This window comes from Aspergillus eucalypticola, assembly GCF_003184535.1.
Source record: "Aspergillus eucalypticola CBS 122712 chromosome Unknown BO83scaffold_7, whole genome shotgun sequence".
Classification (NCBI taxonomy): Eukaryota; Fungi; Ascomycota; class Eurotiomycetes; order Eurotiales; family Aspergillaceae; genus Aspergillus; species Aspergillus eucalypticola.
The window spans coordinates 420,493-436,433 of NW_020290281.1; the positions used below are offsets into that span (position 1 = coordinate 420,493).

General features: G+C 50.2%; 6 protein-coding genes across 6 annotated transcripts; 3 read left to right on the forward strand and 3 right to left on the reverse strand.

The window, feature by feature from the left end:
• Positions 1 to 347: 347 nt before the first annotated feature.
• On the forward strand, positions 348 to 6,397 carry BO83DRAFT_415636 (RNA helicase SLH1; the record flags this gene model as incomplete). Its single annotated transcript, XM_025534651.1, has 1 exon — positions 348 to 6,397. The coding sequence occupies exon 1, from the start codon at positions 407 to 409 to the stop codon at positions 6,395 to 6,397; it is 5,991 nt and encodes a 1,996-aa protein (XP_025390090.1). The 5' UTR covers positions 348 to 406.
• Positions 6,398 to 6,497: 100 nt separating this feature from the next.
• On the reverse strand, positions 6,498 to 8,960 carry BO83DRAFT_223362 (uncharacterized protein). The gene is made up of 2 exons (XM_025526843.1): positions 7,788 to 8,960; positions 6,498 to 7,727 (listed from the first exon to the last, which is right to left on the reverse strand). The coding sequence occupies exons 1-2, from the start codon at positions 8,658 to 8,660 to the stop codon at positions 6,900 to 6,902; spliced, it is 1,701 nt and encodes a 566-aa protein (XP_025390091.1). The 5' UTR covers positions 8,661 to 8,960; the 3' UTR covers positions 6,498 to 6,899.
• Positions 8,961 to 11,203: 2,243 nt separating this feature from the next.
• On the forward strand, positions 11,204 to 12,087 carry pfy1 (profilin). Its single transcript, XM_025530799.1, has 3 exons — positions 11,204 to 11,292; positions 11,392 to 11,526; positions 11,609 to 12,087. The coding sequence occupies exons 1-3, from the start codon at positions 11,212 to 11,214 to the stop codon at positions 11,738 to 11,740; spliced, it is 348 nt and encodes a 115-aa protein (XP_025390092.1). The 5' UTR covers positions 11,204 to 11,211; the 3' UTR covers positions 11,741 to 12,087.
• Positions 12,088 to 12,488: 401 nt separating this feature from the next.
• BO83DRAFT_435805 (Got1 family protein) lies at positions 12,489 to 13,631 on the reverse strand. The gene is made up of 5 exons (XM_025535915.1): positions 13,305 to 13,631; positions 13,197 to 13,223; positions 13,060 to 13,108; positions 12,986 to 13,001; positions 12,489 to 12,897 (listed from the first exon to the last, which is right to left on the reverse strand). The coding sequence occupies exons 1-5, from the start codon at positions 13,333 to 13,335 to the stop codon at positions 12,601 to 12,603; spliced, it is 420 nt and encodes a 139-aa protein (XP_025390093.1). The 5' UTR covers positions 13,336 to 13,631; the 3' UTR covers positions 12,489 to 12,600.
• Positions 13,632 to 14,024: 393 nt separating this feature from the next.
• BO83DRAFT_376727 (uncharacterized protein) lies at positions 14,025 to 15,249 on the reverse strand. The gene is made up of 2 exons (XM_025530800.1): positions 14,382 to 15,249; positions 14,025 to 14,326 (listed from the first exon to the last, which is right to left on the reverse strand). The coding sequence occupies exon 1, from the start codon at positions 14,997 to 14,999 to the stop codon at positions 14,436 to 14,438; it is 564 nt and encodes a 187-aa protein (XP_025390094.1). The 5' UTR covers positions 15,000 to 15,249; the 3' UTR covers positions 14,025 to 14,326; positions 14,382 to 14,435.
• A 137-nt stretch (positions 15,250 to 15,386) lies between these two features.
• On the forward strand, positions 15,387 to 15,939 carry BO83DRAFT_376728 (DASH complex subunit DAD4). Its single transcript, XM_025530801.1, has 5 exons — positions 15,387 to 15,432; positions 15,495 to 15,551; positions 15,601 to 15,645; positions 15,700 to 15,784; positions 15,832 to 15,939. The coding sequence occupies exons 1-5, from the start codon at positions 15,430 to 15,432 to the stop codon at positions 15,876 to 15,878; spliced, it is 237 nt and encodes a 78-aa protein (XP_025390095.1). The 5' UTR covers positions 15,387 to 15,429; the 3' UTR covers positions 15,879 to 15,939.
• Positions 15,940 to 15,941: the final 2 nt, after the last annotated feature.

Here is a 15,941-nt window from a genome sequence, read left to right on the forward strand (position 1 = left end):
GACCAGTTTATATAACCAGCATGACACTATTGTTCATCTTTGACCCAATTTGTATACAATGTGGCGTCACTTAGCAACAAGAAAATCTGATTGAATCGACCATTGTGGTCTTCTATAAACAGCGATGAAGACTCAAACGCAAATCACTTAACTCCAAGACCAATGTCGTGGGCCATGTACTCGCTCCTGCTCTTCTCCGCATACTTCCTTACCGGCCGGGCTAGACCACACCCGGTTAGGCTGATAAGCGGCGGGCGGTCACTGTTCTGCCGGATGATCATTGTGCTTCATTATCAATCTGATCACCCACACTCCGCTTGCTAGTCATCTCCAAGTCTGGCTAGTCCGTTGATTCTCGCAGATTTTTGGCTCAGTTGGGACCAAACTGTGACAACATATTTTCATAATGGCTGTCAACGGATCCGTCGAGTCCCAGTGGCTTGCCCAGCTGGCAGCCATGCGCCAGGCCATTGCGGACTTGAAGCTTCCCCAAGACCCCGCCAAAGATACAAGCTACGGAAGCGACCTGGACTTGGATTTCGACGAGGACTATTCATCGCCCGGAACTGCCGATGATGATATCTGGGACATTATCAGCTCTGATGAAGAGGCCAGCGACGACTTCGATGACTATGACGAGCTCCCCTCTCCTCCGACATCCTCCGGCTACGACCAGCTCTGGCTTGAGCAGAAGTGCGTGAGCCTTGCTGCTAACAAGTCGGGTATGGATGCCGGAGAACTAGCGCAGCAAATCACTGCCGCCCTAGCGACGGACAGCGGTGACGACGAGCTGCAAATGTCACTGGCCGAAATCGTGGGATTCGATGACCTCGACTTCGTGATTGACCTGATTGCTCACAGGGCGGATATTGTCGCGAGCTCGCATACCGGACCAGAGGCCCAGACGGATGGTTTGATGGCTGGGAAACTTATGACGAGAGCGGAAAGAGAGCAAGCTTTGCGACAGGCGGACTACGAACACAAGCATGCGTCCTTGATGCCGGCACAGACGAGATCGGAACCGCATTACCCTCATGTATTCAAACTGCACGAGTCCAGAAATGTCCTTGCGCTTGGAGGAAAGAGATACGGATTGCCAATGGGCAGTAAGCAAATCGACGAGAAGAAGTATACCGAGGTTGAGGTTCCCGCGTCCAAGGTCGGTACCTTAAGACCCGGGCATAAACTCGTGGAGATCGCCTCGTTGGATGGCTTGTGTCAAGGCACCTTCAAGGGGTACAAGACCCTCAATCGAATGCAAAGTCTACTATATGAAGTAGCCTACAAGACGAATGAGAACATGCTGATCTGTGCCCCGACTGGTGCTGGTAAAACGGACGCTGCAATGCTCACAATCCTAAACGCCATTGGAAAGAACACTATTCCGAATCCTATCGAGGAACCACAAGCCACTGAATTCGCGGTTCAGGTGGAGGATTTTAAGATCATTTACGTTGCTCCGATGAAGGCCCTGGCCGCTGAAGTTACCGAGAAGCTCGGGAAACGTCTCGCTTGGTTGGGGATCAAGGTTCGAGAGCTTACAGGTGACATGCAACTGACAAAGCGAGAGATTGTGGAAACACAGATCATCGTCACTACCCCTGAAAAATGGGATGTAGTGACCCGGAAGAGCACGGGAGATACAGAGCTCGTGCAGAAGGTGCGTCTGTTGATCATCGATGAGGTCCATATGCTTCATGATGAGCGTGGTGCTGTTATTGAATCGTTGGTGGCTCGTACCCAGCGCCAAGTCGAAAGTACGCAATCACTTATCCGCATTGTCGGTCTCTCCGCAACTCTCCCGAATTATGTCGACGTCGCCGATTTCCTGAAAGTCAACAAAATGGCCGGTCTCTTTTTCTTCGACCAATCCTTCCGCCCTGTTCCTCTGGAACAACATTTCATTGGTGTGAAAGGCAAACCTGGCACCAAGCAGTCTCGCGAGAACCTTGATACTGTAGCTTTTGAGAAAGTCCGTGATATGCTCGAACGAGGGCACCAAGTCATGGTTTTTGTCCACTCGCGTAAGGACACTGTCATGACTGCCCGAATGCTGAAGCAGATGGCCACTGAGGATGGGTGTGAGAACCTGTTCAGCTGTCAAGAGCACGAAGGCTATTCGAATGGTCTTGGTGATGTTAAACGCAGCCGTGCTCGCGAACTGCGTGAGCTTTTCGCCAGTGGGCTCGGGACACACCATGCTGGTATGAGCCGGAGTGACCGCAACCTCATGGAGCGACTGTTTTCCGAAGGACTCATCAAAGTACTCTGCTGTACTGCCACACTTGCGTGGGGTGTCAACCTTCCTGCTGCCGCGGTAGTTATCAAAGGTACTCAGTTGTATAATCCGCAAGAAGGTAAATTCGTCGATCTAGGTATATTGGATGTGCTACAGATCTTCGGTCGTGCTGGTCGACCCCAATTCCAAGATACAGGTATTGGTTTCATCTGTACGACCCACGATAAGCTCCACCACTATATATCTGCTGTAACATCACAGCAACCGATTGAATCTCGATTCTCCAGCCGGCTGGTGGATAACCTGAATGCCGAAATTTCTCTAGGAACGGTTACCTCCGTCCCAGAAGCCGTGCAATGGCTGGGATATTCTTATCTTTTTGTTCGCATGAAACGAGAGCCACGCAATTACGGAATTGACTGGGCAGAAATTCGTGACGATCCTATGCTGGTGCAAAGACGTCGTCAGCTAGTCATCCAAGCTGCCATCGTACTGCAAAAGAGTCAAATGATCATATACAACGAAAAGACAGAAGAGTTGCGAGCGAAAGATGTTGGCCGCATTGCAAGCCAGTACTATGTCTTGCAGACCAGTGTTGAAATTTTCAACAATCTGATGCGTCCTCGAGCCAGCGAGGCGGATGTGCTCAGAATGATCAGTATGAGTGGTGAATTCGATAACATCCAAGCCCGGGAAACCGAGTCCAAAGAGTTGAATAGACTCCGTGATGAGGCCATCCAGACCGAGGTTGAGGGAGGCAACGACTCGCCACATGCCAAAACCAACATTCTGTTGCAGTCATACATCTCTCGCGCTAGGATTGAAGACTTTGCTCTGGTGTCTGATACAGGGTATGTGGCACAGAATGCAGCCAGAATTTGTCGTTCCTTGTTCATGATTGCCTTGAACCGCCGTTGGGGTTACCAGTGTCAAGTTCTGCTCTCACTCTGCAAGGCTATTGAGAAGCAGATGTGGCCGTTTGATCACCCATTCCATCAATTTGATCTTCCTCAACCGATCCTCAGGAACTTAGATGACAAGCTTCCAACATCCTCCATCGAATCTATGAGAGACATGGAGACTGCCGAAATTGGTCAGCTGGTTCACAACCAAAAAATGGGGAAGACGTTGGCAAAGCTGCTTGACAATTTCCCTACCCTTGGAGTGGAGGCTGAAATTGCACCATTGAACCGTGATGTTCTACGAATCCGATTGAGTCTGTACCCAGAGTTTATCTGGAATGATAGACATCACGGTGCCTCCGAATCGTACTGGATCTGGGTAGAAAACTCGGAAACATCTGAAATATACCACCACGAGTACTTCATTCTCAGTAGGAAGAAGCTGAACGATGAACACGAGTTGAATTTCACCATCCCGCTTTCCGATCCTCTTCCCAGCCAAATCTACGTTCGTGCGATCTCTGACCGTTGGTTGGGCGCAGAAACGGTGCATCCTGTGTCTTTCCAGCACTTGATTCGTCCAGATACGGAAAGTGTTTACACTGATCTACTCAACCTCCAACCCCTCCCCATATCTGCGCTAAAGAATCCGATATTGGAAGAGCTTTATGGGCAGCGTTTCCAATTCTTCAACCCAATGCAGACGCAGATCTTCCACATGCTGTACCACACCCCGGCTAATGTGCTGCTGGGCTCCCCGACCGGTAGTGGAAAGACTGTAGCCGCAGAGCTGGCTATGTGGTGGGCTTTCAGAGAAAAGCCGGGCTCGAAGGTTGTTTACATTGCACCGATGAAGGCACTCGTTCGCGAACGTGTTCAGGACTGGAAGAAGCGTCTGACAGCACCCATGGGCCTGAAATTGGTGGAATTGACCGGTGATAACACTCCTGATACACGGACTATCCGGGATGCCGACATTATCATCACAACTCCGGAAAAGTGGGACGGTATCTCCCGTAGTTGGCAGACTAGAGACTACGTGCGAAAGGTGAGCTTGGTGATTATCGACGAGATTCACCTGCTGGGTGGTGATCGAGGACCGATTCTTGAAATCATTGTCTCTCGAATGAACTACATTGCCTCGCAATCCAAGGGTTCTGTTCGGCTGATGGGTATGTCCACTGCCTGCGCGAACGCCACCGACTTGGCGAACTGGCTCGGCGTGAAAGAAGGACTGTATAATTTCAGACACTCCGTGCGTCCTGTACCGCTTGAAATCTACATTGACGGATTCCCGGAGCAGCGTGGGTTCTGCCCGCTGATGCAGTCCATGAATCGACCGACATTTTTGGCAATCAAGAACCACTCTCCCGAAAAGCCGGTGATTGTGTTTGTCGCTTCCCGTCGACAGACTCGATTGACTGCCAAGGATTTGATCAACTATTGTGGTATGGAGGATAATCCTCGTAGATTCGTCCGCATGTCCGAGGAAGATCTGCAGCTGAACCTTGCAAGAGTCAAAGATGACGCATTGCGCGAGGCACTCAGCTTCGGTATTGGTCTGCACCATGCTGGTCTTGTCGAATCAGACAGACAGCTAGCTGAGGAGCTCTTCGGCAACAACAAAATCCAGATCCTTGTGGCCACCAGTACCCTCGCCTGGGGTGTTAACCTTCCAGCACATCTGGTCGTGGTGAAGGGAACACAATTCTTCGACGCTAAGATCGAAGGATACAGGGACATGGATCTCACCGATGTTCTGCAAATGCTTGGTCGAGCAGGACGTCCTCAGTTTGACACGTCAGGTATTGCGCGCATTTTCACTCAGGATGCAAAGAAGGCATTCTACAAGCATTTCTTGCATACTGGATTCCCCGTCGAGTCAACACTACACAAAGTGCTCGATAACCACTTGGGTGCCGAAGTTTCCGCAGGAACAATCACGACGCAGCAGGACGCCCTTGACTACTTGACCTGGACTTTCTTCTTCCGCCGACTGCACAAGAATCCCTCCTACTATGGCCTGGAAATCTCAGCTGAGGAGCACAACACCATGGCAGCGCAGGCAATAGCGCAGGACTTCATGATTGAGCTAGTTGACAAGTCGCTCGGAGAGCTAGCCGAGTCTTCCTGTGTCGTACTCGATTCAGCAACCGGAGAAGTTGATCCAACCCCATTCGGCAAGATCATGAGTTACTACTACCTGTCTCACAAAACCATCCGCTACCTCATGGCGCACGCTAAACCCAACCCAACCTTCCATGATGTCCTGAGCTGGATGTGTTCAGCAACCGAATTCGACGAGCTGCCCGTTCGTCACAACGAAGACCTGATCAACGCCGAACTGGCACGCAACCTCCCCCTCTCAGTCGAATCCATGGGTGACCTTCCCCTCTGGGATCCACACGTCAAAGCCTTCCTCTTGCTCCAGGCATACATGTCCCGCATCGATCTCCCCATCTCCGATTACGTCGGTGATCAGACCTCCGTCCTCGACCAAGGCATCCGTATCATCCAAGCCTCTATCGACGTCATGGCTGAATTGGGCTACCTCCACGCCTGCCACATGTTCATGTCCCTCCTGCAATGCATTAAATCAGCAAGATGGCCCGAAGACGCGCCCCTCTCGATTCTCCCCGGCGTCGACCCAGCAGAGAAGCAATCCACACTCCCCACATCCCTCACCGCACTCGTATCCCTTCCCTACAAAGCCACCGAATCTCTCACCAAGAAGCTCAACCTCCCCGCGCAGTTCACAAAAGCTGCATCCAACCTACCCAATCTATCCTTGTCTATTCCAACCATCACTCCAAACGGTCTCACCGTGACCTTGACGCGCAAGAACGCCCCAAGAGACAGAGACTACAGGATCTACGCTCCTCGGTTCCCCAAACCCCAGACAGAGGGCTACTTCATGCTCGTTTACAGCGGCGGCGCATCCTCCGATGGCAAGAATGGGGAACTCCTGGCTCTGAAACGTGTTTCTTGGCCATCGTCATCGAATCAGCGTAACGGAGGTGGTTCCGGATTTGGGCCGAGTAGGAAGCCTAACGATAACAGGAATGGACCGCTTGTCGTTCGTTCGTCTGTTAAGTTCCCCGAGAACGTAAGGGGTCAGAGCATGCGGGTTACGGTCAAGGTCGTTAGTGATTCGTACCCGGGTATGGAGTGGACGCTGTCTGATGTGGAGGTCGATGCGGGGGTGTCTGGGACGCAGACTTTGCCTGAGTCTTCGACTTTTCCTGAGAAGAGTTGAGTCGGGTTCAGATGGGAGCAGAAATACGAGATAAATAGATAGATGTTATAGTACATAGAGCTCAATAGAAGCATGGATATAGTCGAGTTCAAATAAAGAACAGACGAGATCATATGATATAGTATAGTATTTAAGTAAACCCAATTTCTGACGTAGTAGTTGGTAGTGGACATACTAGTAGTAGCGTCCAAAATATAAAAGAGATACGAGCCATGAAATGAAATTCCAGGAGCGTATTCCATGTCCCTGACATACATCGCCAAGCAGACAAACCAAAAATGAGAACCAGGGTAAGCTGTCACAAAGAGAAAAAAAAAATGCAGCCTGAAAAAGAATCCAAAAACCAAATACCACCAACTCTGGTGCACCTAGCTGGATAAGAACATCAAAATGGTGAACGCTACCTGCGCTGTTGAAATAAAAACAAAAGACTGAAATGTTGATATGAGAAGCATAAAATAAGCACGTGATCATGAGCATACCGACTTCCCAGACTAGTCACTTAGATGGTGTCGACCAGTACTTCCTGCGATCGTCCAGGGAGATGGTTGCGATCAGCTGCCATAACCAGGGGCGCTTTTCCCTTCTTATCGCCGACGCGCTCATTGGGATCCAAACGGTCTGGCCGTGGCCTGATAGGTACAAGGACCTGCCTTTTACCTTTCGAGACGGAGACGGATCGTGCGATTGAGATTTCGACGGTGGGGACGGGGTTCGCCGGATCGGATGGGTTGCTCTCCTTCTTGGTGTCCCCGGAAGGGTTGCGTCTTGGTGAAGTTGGGGAGGTTCGTCTGCTTGCCGGAGACGGGACCTCGCTTCTTTGCCGGGGCGCATTGACAGGCGTGTCTGATGATGCAGACAAAGTTGATGACGCATAGCTGGCCGTTCTGGGCGAATCTACCTGCGTATCGATCCTTAGAGACGGAGGTGACTCGCGTACGGGTTCCTTTGCTGTAGGCTTCTTGTTGATGATCTCCCATTCTGGTTCCCTTGCGTCAAAGTATGAACGGACAGGACCTAATTTCTGCAAGAGGAGCATTTCATCCTCGGAACTAATGGTCGTGGAAGAAAGAAATGAAGACACCGAGTTCTGTTGCTTATGCGACGGCTGCGAGCTATGGACCATGAGGACCACACTACTCTTTTCCGACAGATTTTCTTGATTTGATTCCCCTAGGGATGTTTGACTCTTGTGGATTGGGCTGGGACCGCGAGGAATATTCTGACTCCCCAGGACCTTCGAGGCCTTGCTCGTTTTGGTCGAAGGGAACAGGCTGAAACTGGGACTGGGGGATTTTGACCGTGTCGGAACTGGCGAGTGAGAAATGTCCTAAATATTATGTCAGTATAAGTGATATCTTCAAGCCAGATGTACTTTTAGACACTATACCTCTTCTATTGGAGGCTTCGTATCTTCCAAATTCTTGCTGCGCCTACTCATAGAAGATGGCCTGTTCTTCTTGAGGACTCCCCCAAACATGACGCTGTATCGCTCCAGCTGAATGTCAGGAATGTCAACCTGGAGTAGGGGACCGGATCCAAGAGACTGTCCCCTCTCCTGGGGCGAACCACTGGTCGCATCTGCGTGAGACTGTTTCGGTTCCTGCGTAGAAGTCTGGACTTCCGGTACTATAGAGGGCCATGCGTCCGCGCCTGTGGTGGGACTGGCAGGATTCTCGAGGCCTGAAGACTGAATCTTTGGCTGCTGCTCGAAGGAATAGGTCGAGCTTTGCATTGGCCATTCATTTTCGAGCCGGACCTGATAGAAGGGTTGATTTAGAGGGGCTGTCATGGCAGCCTTGGCCTTGAAAAGGCCGCCAATCTTCTTCCATTTGCTTGGCTTGCGCTGCAACGATGGTCGCGCTTGCGGTTCTGCCGGGTTGACAGGAATCGTCTCCTGTATCTGTGATGTAGGAACTTGCGGGTCGATCATCCGAGGACTTCCCAACGCGATGCCGATAAGACTTCCATTCATGTCATTATTGGTGCTGACGGGTGACGATATGGGGGAAGAGGGAAGCGGAGGAGCCTCGGTGTTGATAGGGCTCATGGCTTGCAACCTCTTCTGCGGGTGCCCTTCAGATACTACTGGGCGATGAAAGCTCCGATTTGGATGAGGCGCTGGGCGGCTGTTATTTGCGCCATCCTCGATACACTTTTGGCCCTTCCGTGGCAGCACATCAGGGTGTTTTGATGTTGGGGAAGAGCCAGCCTCCGCCTGCCTAATTGTACGTGACCTTCCTAGAAACGTCCCTCTAGCCATTGTGCACGACTGCCTGAATATCAAATACCGAAGTGAAAGCGAAGGGTGAAGTTCCAGAGTATTGCTAAGAAAAAGATGATGGTGAAGTAAAAAAGTAAAGAACGATTAGAGGGAGCCAAGCCCTGTTTCTATCAAAATCTCAAAGACAAAGGAATGGACGGCCTTCCAGAAGACCCAAAATTGAGATGCAAGCAGTTCAGACAAGGAAAGAGTCAGTTCATGCTGGGGAGAAAAGGAGAATGGGCGATAGAGGGTCAGCGCAGCATAGTTAAGACGTTGCGGCAGTTATTGTGGAGCACTAGGCAGAGCGCTACATCTAAGTGAGACGTGTGGCAGGGGCGAACTAGTGCGAGGGCTTAGATTAAAACATTGTGCAAGATCTGACGAAGCGCGACGGCAGAACAGCCAACCGAAATTTCCAGAGAAATTGCTCAGGAGAGACCACACGGCATCCCCGCATGGCTAACACTGGACACGGACATTCGTCCAGTCACAAGAATTTGACAGCTCTGTGATTAGGAATAGTTGAAGGCCATCGAGAGAACCACACGAGGCGCTTATTCTAGTAGCTGCAAATCAGCGCTGGATGTTGCGGGCGCATTTAATTACGAGCGCGGGCAAGGGGCCAAAGAGAGAGGCTCCGGCCGACGGATTCACCTCGAGTTGGAAGTATGAGCGTTGGCGCAGCTGGAATTATTGGTTCCAGCTGTTCTGAAACTCCCTGTGCGCTCGACCAATAAGATTGTGAATATCTCAATCGCCTGGCGATCACACAAGGCCTGAGACTCATTCTCAGGGCCTTGGTGTTACGGATCCTCTAACCGATGCCGCAGATGAGAAAAACCCTTTCACGAGATGTTCGTGCGACCATGCCTGCATTCTGTCGAGGGCCGAACGTTGTAATTTTCCGAGTCTCTTGGGCAGTGGATTGCGATAGCCCGTTGAGGCACGAGGCCCGCTAGATAAGACTTGAGGAGTCCACTGGGAAAATTAAAGTAAGAGGCCGCCCAAGGAACTGGCCCGCGGCCCTCACCTTAAGGTAAGTCACGGACCAGCCATCTCCTGAATGGCGTTTTTAGCTTCTTTATTATTCCGTAGATCAAGGACTGATGGCTTGAGAATGGTGTAGTATCGAGAACATCATTAGGAGAACATAGGTTAATGATGGACGGGAGATTCCGCTATCCACCATCATCGACAAGGGAATTGTCGAGGAGTGAGGAGGGGGGAGATAGGAAAAAGTGACTGACGGATGGCTGCAGATGATCCCCGGCACCTGACTCGATGACAGGCACGTGCCCAGTCAACCCACCACACATCATTCTCAGCTCGCAGGTGACAGTTGCTCCCGATGAATTTGTTCCCATGGCAGAGGCTGTGAGAGACAAAAGGGATGAATAGACCTATGTGGAAGAGGCGGTAAGGAGAAACCGGTGAAAAGAGGCCCGCAAAGTGGACATGCTTGGGGTGTCTAACAGGGTCTAGTTTTGCACCGGTAGGGGACTAATCCTAATTATCCTATACTGAAGCGGGTGAACTACGGAGTCGGCCTGCCGTTGAGCCCTCCACCGCCTGGATACTCTTTACGCATACCGTAGCTTTGGTGGGTGATCCCAAGGTTAAGCTAGACAGTGATGGAATGAGGCTATTCAGAGTTCAGCTCTGTGTTGCTAGGGGGATGACGTAGGAAGACGTACCATAAAACTCACCCCCAAAAAGATTAGATGACAGCTGGTCATTAGTAGTAGTGAGCGGAAGGGAAAGAAGAGGCGATATGAGTGTTTGATCTCGGCATGTACCACTAGGTAGTGAGGATAAAGTTCAAACAGGAGCTATAAAGTATCAGCAGATGATAAACAGACGTTAGATATCCATCCATCTTACGGTGACCGACAAGTTAAGAAAGAGGAAAATGAGGAAAAGTCGGGAATCGGCGGGGCAGGAATTACTACTAGCAGGAGATGCTCAGCTGGGAAAAAAAAGCAAATGGAAACCAATGCCACCCCCCACCAAAAGCAAACTAAACCAACTAAAGCAGCAGCAAACCACCCCAAGCCCGCCTTAGTAAACTCACCTCATCATCGGCCTCCTTCTCCCCCTCCTTTCCCACCAACTTTCTTCGAGACTCATCTCTACTATCTACTACCACCTTCTTCCCCCCCCAGCGCATTACTTCTCTTTCTCCTGGTCGATTCCTAGTCTTCGCCCGGAGTCTTTTACCACCCCCACGTTCCACTCTTCTTACGGATTGCTCTGCTTATCCGTCTCTATTCCCCTTTCCCGACCGTCCCGTCATTTGTTTATCCGACCGTCACCATGGGTCAGCACTCCGCTATCTGGCAAGGTATGACGATAAAACATGCTCCTGCGACATTCCATTCTTTGTGTATAGTACTTTATTCCTGGGCGTTCTGGACTGACTTTCTCTCTTCTTCCTGCTCAGGATATGTCGATTCCAGGTACCGTATAACCTAACCATGTTTACCCCGCTTCGGCCACTGCCGCCCCTCCAAGTTGGTATCGGAATTCTGACGCGAGGCCGTTCAGTTTGATGGGATCTGGTCAATTTGACAAGGCCGGTATTCTGAGCCACGACCTCTCCGGCCTTGAGGCTGGCTCTCCCGGCTTCACGGTATGACACGCTCTCCAACAGCCGCTGATTTGATCGGCGTGACCCCACGGCCAAATCAGCGCCTCACCAGCACGAACCCAGCGTTAACGACAATCACAGATCTCCCCTCAAGAACTCCAGGGCCTTGCCGCTGCTTTCAAGGACCCCGCCTCCGCTTTTGGTACCGGTATCACCGTTGGTGGCGAGAAGTTCGTCGCCATCAAGGCTGACGACCGCAGTCTGTACGGCAAGAAGGTACTGTCACACATACACTTTACCTCCGCCATTATTTCGCCTTTGAAATATGCACATTCAACTAACTTGTGAAAACCAATAGGGCAAGGAGGGTATCGTTGTCGTCAAGGCCGTCTCCTGCGTCATGGTCGCCCACCACGCTGAGAACGCCCAGACCACGAATGCCGCTACTGTGGTCGAGAACCTCGTTGACTACATCAACAACCCCCGGTGAATGGGTTTAAAAGCAGAATGAAATTGTGTTTTGTCTCGCCTTGAGCAAGGGACAGTCGGTAATACTGGTTATTTAAATGTAAATCATCATGGTGGTCTCCTTTTCTCGGTTGTCTTTTCTCTCTCCGGTATTCTTCGCATCAATTGGCATTTATTACTTCTCGTAGATTCATAGCTGTACATTATGTGCTATAAGTAAAGCCATTCCAACGAGCCTTTATTTGATATGGAAGTCCAGACCGGCCATTTCACATGCTCAGGAAAGAGAGTTAACAGCCCAAAGCTATCTAGCGTCCACACCTGTCCCGCATTCCGAATGATATCACCGGCCACTCTGTTATTCTGACAGCTCGGATCTATGCAGCATGCACAATAAGGTAATCTCAAATTAGCTTTTCATTGTCATATCACTTACTAACCAACACACAACTCATACTACCGAACATCGCAAGACACACTGTCTCCCCTCCACGGAAAAGATATATTAACAATTAAAAGGTCTCTAGTACATAACAATAACCCTATTATAGAAGCGAACAACAACAACATCACCACCACCACCCCGCTCATCCAGACAGTAGTAAGTAGAAATAGGCGGACATGGCACCCAGACTAAAAACGATAGTAGTCCATAGCACACCACACCACACCACACCACACCATCCCATACCCATCCCATCATGCAAATATTCGTAACAAGAAAAATAAAAAAAGAAAAAGAAAGACCCTAATGCCACATAACTATTCATACATATGAACATGTCAAGATCCCACCATCATCATCGTCATCGTTATCAAAAAAAATATCATTCCCTCAGTCACACCCATGCCTACACCCCCAAGAGCGAACGAAGGTTCTCTCTATACAGGCAACTCGGCATTCCTCCTTCCACCGGCCAACGTCTCCAGAACCTTTTGAATAAACGGTCCCACGACGGGGATATTCCCCGCGAACTGGCCAATGGTGATCAGGAAGTCGCCAAAGAGGATGAAGAGACCGTACAGCTCGATTATGAATCCGGTGAGCGGCCAGCGGAGGAGGATGAGGAGGATTCCGGCGGCGAAGGCGGCGGTGCCTTTGAGTTTTTGCCGGCGCGAGAAGAAGGCGAAGGTCTTTTCGAGGCCGATTATTAGGGTTAGGCCGATGAGGAAGAGGATCTGTGTGTGTGTAATTGGGTTGGGTTAGTTGGGTTTGTTCATTGCGTCTCGGGAGGAGAGTGAGGTGGGATCATTAGGGGTAGCGTACGTTTCCCATTGCCAGGCTATTGGGTGAGTTTTGTTAGTTATATTGTGTATATGGTTAGGTGGATATGGACGTACAGTGAGCGATCGAAGAACATTAGGACTCCGCCGAAGAGGAATAATCCTCCTGTTTGAGGAACATCGTTAGTATGTGGATCATCGGTTGGGAGATGTAGGAAATGTGATGTCGTTGCAAGCACGTTATGTAGACATACCAGCTGAGCAGAAGATAACTCCGATCTCTGTTGTAGAAAGGACGTGCGTTAGCCAATGGATCCGGATATGATCTCGTGCGAAGAGTGTGCAAAGTAGGAGTTTCTTACTCTGGTTATCGGATAGCCACATTGTAGGCATATTGGCTGTTTTCTGATTCTATGGAAATGCGCGCGCACTGATATGAAATTCGTAAATAATACGTCGAGGACTGAAGCTAAAGGAGTTCAAGGTGGATTATAGCTCCCAACGATGCGATGCGTTCGTCGCTCGGGGATTCGGGGGCTTGCGGAGATCGCGTGCACGGGGCACTATATATCGTGGAATGGACGAGGAGGCGGTAAACCCACAAAAGACTAGAAATTAAGGAGGATGAAGATATCGCACCCCGGTATATAGGTACTCGTCCTGGAGGATTCACGAAGCTCTTAATGTACAGGCGCCAGCAATGCGAGTAAACACGGAACCAACTGCGGCTGCTGCGCAAAATTCCCAATTCTGCCACGTCCCTTTCTTGGCTAGGTTTGTGCTATTCCGCGTTCGGATGGCGGTCGGGCGATCAACAACATTCGCACAGCCGCTATTTTCGGTTCTCTCAACTCAACCTTCTCAACCGATTCTACCTTCTGATGTTTACCATCGTGGGAGGACCATACGTGTCGACAATATCACTCGGGTTGCATGCCATTGACTAGGGTCTTTGATGATTGGATACCTTGTTAGCTTCTAATGTGCAATCTTTCTACGATATTCTGGATGCGGCGGTGCAAGAGACACGCAGTGCTTCTACGACAGGGGTGCCTACGATGATTTGAGGTATCAAGATGACTTCAATCGGCGACTCTATTACTGCAACTATTCTGCCCGTATATACCTGGCGAGCCTTTGGGCTCAACTCATTTCACGCCGCGGCGACAGCATCTTCGGATGCTGTAACTGATGTTCCGGTTCCTGGAGCTTCGGTACTAGTCGAGTGCATCTTGCACAAGGCGAAGATAAACTTTCATAATAAGGTCACGAATAAGCCGGAGCGTTTTCTTTGAACCTGTCTCGAGAGGGGCATGGTGGGTGGAAAGGGCTTGACTGTGTTGGCCGTACATAAATCGCGTATTAGATTAGGCTGCTATCTAGCCTGGGTTTAGTTAGAAGTCCGACACATTATCGTCGCAATGCTTATGGCAACTTACCCTGATATCTTATAGTGTAGAACAAACATTTCCATAGCAAAATCATAGCATCGTTTATTTGAGAACCACATGGGCAGCCCTGAGCTCCAAATAGCTCTCCGGCACTCCCTGACCAAGTGTCCTAATCACACTAAAGACCTCCTTGTCGTGATACCTCAGTCTTGTCTTAGGATCTGTGTATGGAGCAGGCAGGCCTGTTATATCGCAGTAGCGGGTTTGCTGCGACGGGTGCAATGAGGGTGCCGATTCGATGTTCGTGTAGGTTACGGCAGGTCCAGATGTAAATGCAGCTCGTGCGTTCTTTTCCAGCACCAGTGTCGAGAGGTTCTGCGCGGCCTGCGCGATGTTCGTTCGAGGTGTGCCGTCGGCAGGGGTTTGGCTGCCGTCGGTGCTGGCGGACGTAGCTGGGAGTGGGGTGGTTGCGCCGGAATTAGACTGTGTTGCCATAACAGAAGCCTCCTTCCTCGAGCTCTCAGAAATAAGCTGCTTGACGTTCTTGTTGCGACGCTGCGATGGCTTCCAATTCGGATTGCGGAACGGACGGGAAACGGCCGCGATGTCGAGACGATCGAGAAGCGCTTGGTGATTCTCCTGTTCGGCGGGAGTAAGAGGAGCCATGGTGATGATGGAGCGTTGAGGTGCGGATGAGGTTCTAGTTTGAAAGGATGAGGCTGGTGTCTTGGTTCAGTGGTGGAGGTTTGGTTGATAATGTCGAACTGGGGGTATGGCGGTGCTCTCCCACGTCCGACCCTTGCCCGAGTTGTGAAATTAGAATGCACAATGCGCGCCGATGTCGCCAATGCTGATGGTCAAATGGCGCAGTTATAGTTAATGTTCGCCCAGAGATAGAGTGAAAGAAAATAGTGAAGATAGAGAATGAGCCAAGTTTGGAGACCTGATGTCTGGATAGTGAACCTTCCAACCAGTTCCCAGCTCGGTATAAGTCACGTGGCAGCGTATCTTGAGTTGCCGTGAATCCAAAGAAGCAACAAACAAACACAACATCAAAAAATAACAGTCCATCCACGAACTACACTAGATACCAAAGATGGTGAGCAAAGCAGTGCACTGGAAGATCAAGTAGTAGCAAGGTCATCCTAATATCTTATCTAGGAAAGTCCACATGAGCACCAGCAGGCCCTCCTGCTCTCTCGCATTATCGGCAACATTGTATGTGAACCGGAGGGCATTCTGAGTTGCAATAGCTGATCGGCTCTAGGAAAAATTAAATGAGTCAATCATGGTGATGAACAGAAGCCTCCAGGTAAGTGCATTTGCTTGCTTTCCGCCAGGGTAGAGTACTGATGGGATTTACTAGGAGGTCAACATCCAGAACATGAACGTCGAGCTTGTCGCACAGATGTTCAAGAACTACCAGTCCAACGTTCTATTCCATCTAGAAGGTAGTTTTCCATTGCATTCTTAGTTGAGTTTGGCTGACCAGTATTAGCGACGGAGAATTTGAAAGACCCGTCATCCTCGTCGTCCAGTTCTTGATACCCAACAGTGTTTCCTAGTTATCTGATAATGAAGACATGATTTCCACTTGAAATAAAACCG

What these genes read in the sequence shown, in the direction of transcription:
- BO83DRAFT_223362 (XM_025526843.1), bottom strand. Translation starts at nt 8,660, where the DNA reads ATGGCTAGAGGGACGTTTCTAGGAAGGTCACGTACAATTAGGCAGGCG. An exon ending in CGAAGCCTCCAATAGAAGAG is followed by an intron (nt 7,728 to 7,787) that starts GTATAGTGTCTA and finishes CATAATATTTAG; the next exon opens with GACATTTCTCACTCGCCAGT.
- pfy1 (XM_025530799.1), top strand. Translation starts at nt 11,212, where the DNA reads ATGGGATCTGGTCAATTTGACAAGGCCGGTATTCTGAGCCACGACCTC. An exon ending in CTGGCTCTCCCGGCTTCACG is followed by an intron (nt 11,293 to 11,391) that starts GTATGACACGCT and finishes CGACAATCACAG; the next exon opens with ATCTCCCCTCAAGAACTCCA. An exon ending in GCAGTCTGTACGGCAAGAAG is followed by an intron (nt 11,527 to 11,608) that starts GTACTGTCACAC and finishes GAAAACCAATAG; the next exon opens with GGCAAGGAGGGTATCGTTGT.
- BO83DRAFT_435805 (XM_025535915.1), bottom strand. Translation starts at nt 13,335, where the DNA reads ATGCCTACAATGTGGCTATCCGATAACCAGA. An exon ending in GTGGCTATCCGATAACCAGA is followed by an intron (nt 13,224 to 13,304) that starts GTAAGAAACTCC and finishes TTTCTACAACAG; the next exon opens with AGATCGGAGTTATCTTCTGC. An exon ending in AGTTATCTTCTGCTCAGCTG is followed by an intron (nt 13,109 to 13,196) that starts GTATGTCTACAT and finishes TTCCTCAAACAG; the next exon opens with GAGGATTATTCCTCTTCGGC.
- BO83DRAFT_376727 (XM_025530800.1), bottom strand. Translation starts at nt 14,999, where the DNA reads ATGGCTCCTCTTACTCCCGCCGAACAGGAGAATCACCAAGCGCTTCTC.
- BO83DRAFT_376728 (XM_025530801.1), top strand. An exon ending in CTCGCATTATCGGCAACATT is followed by an intron (nt 15,552 to 15,600) that starts GTATGTGAACCG and finishes GATCGGCTCTAG; the next exon opens with GAAAAATTAAATGAGTCAAT. An exon ending in TGATGAACAGAAGCCTCCAG is followed by an intron (nt 15,646 to 15,699) that starts GTAAGTGCATTT and finishes GGGATTTACTAG; the next exon opens with GAGGTCAACATCCAGAACAT.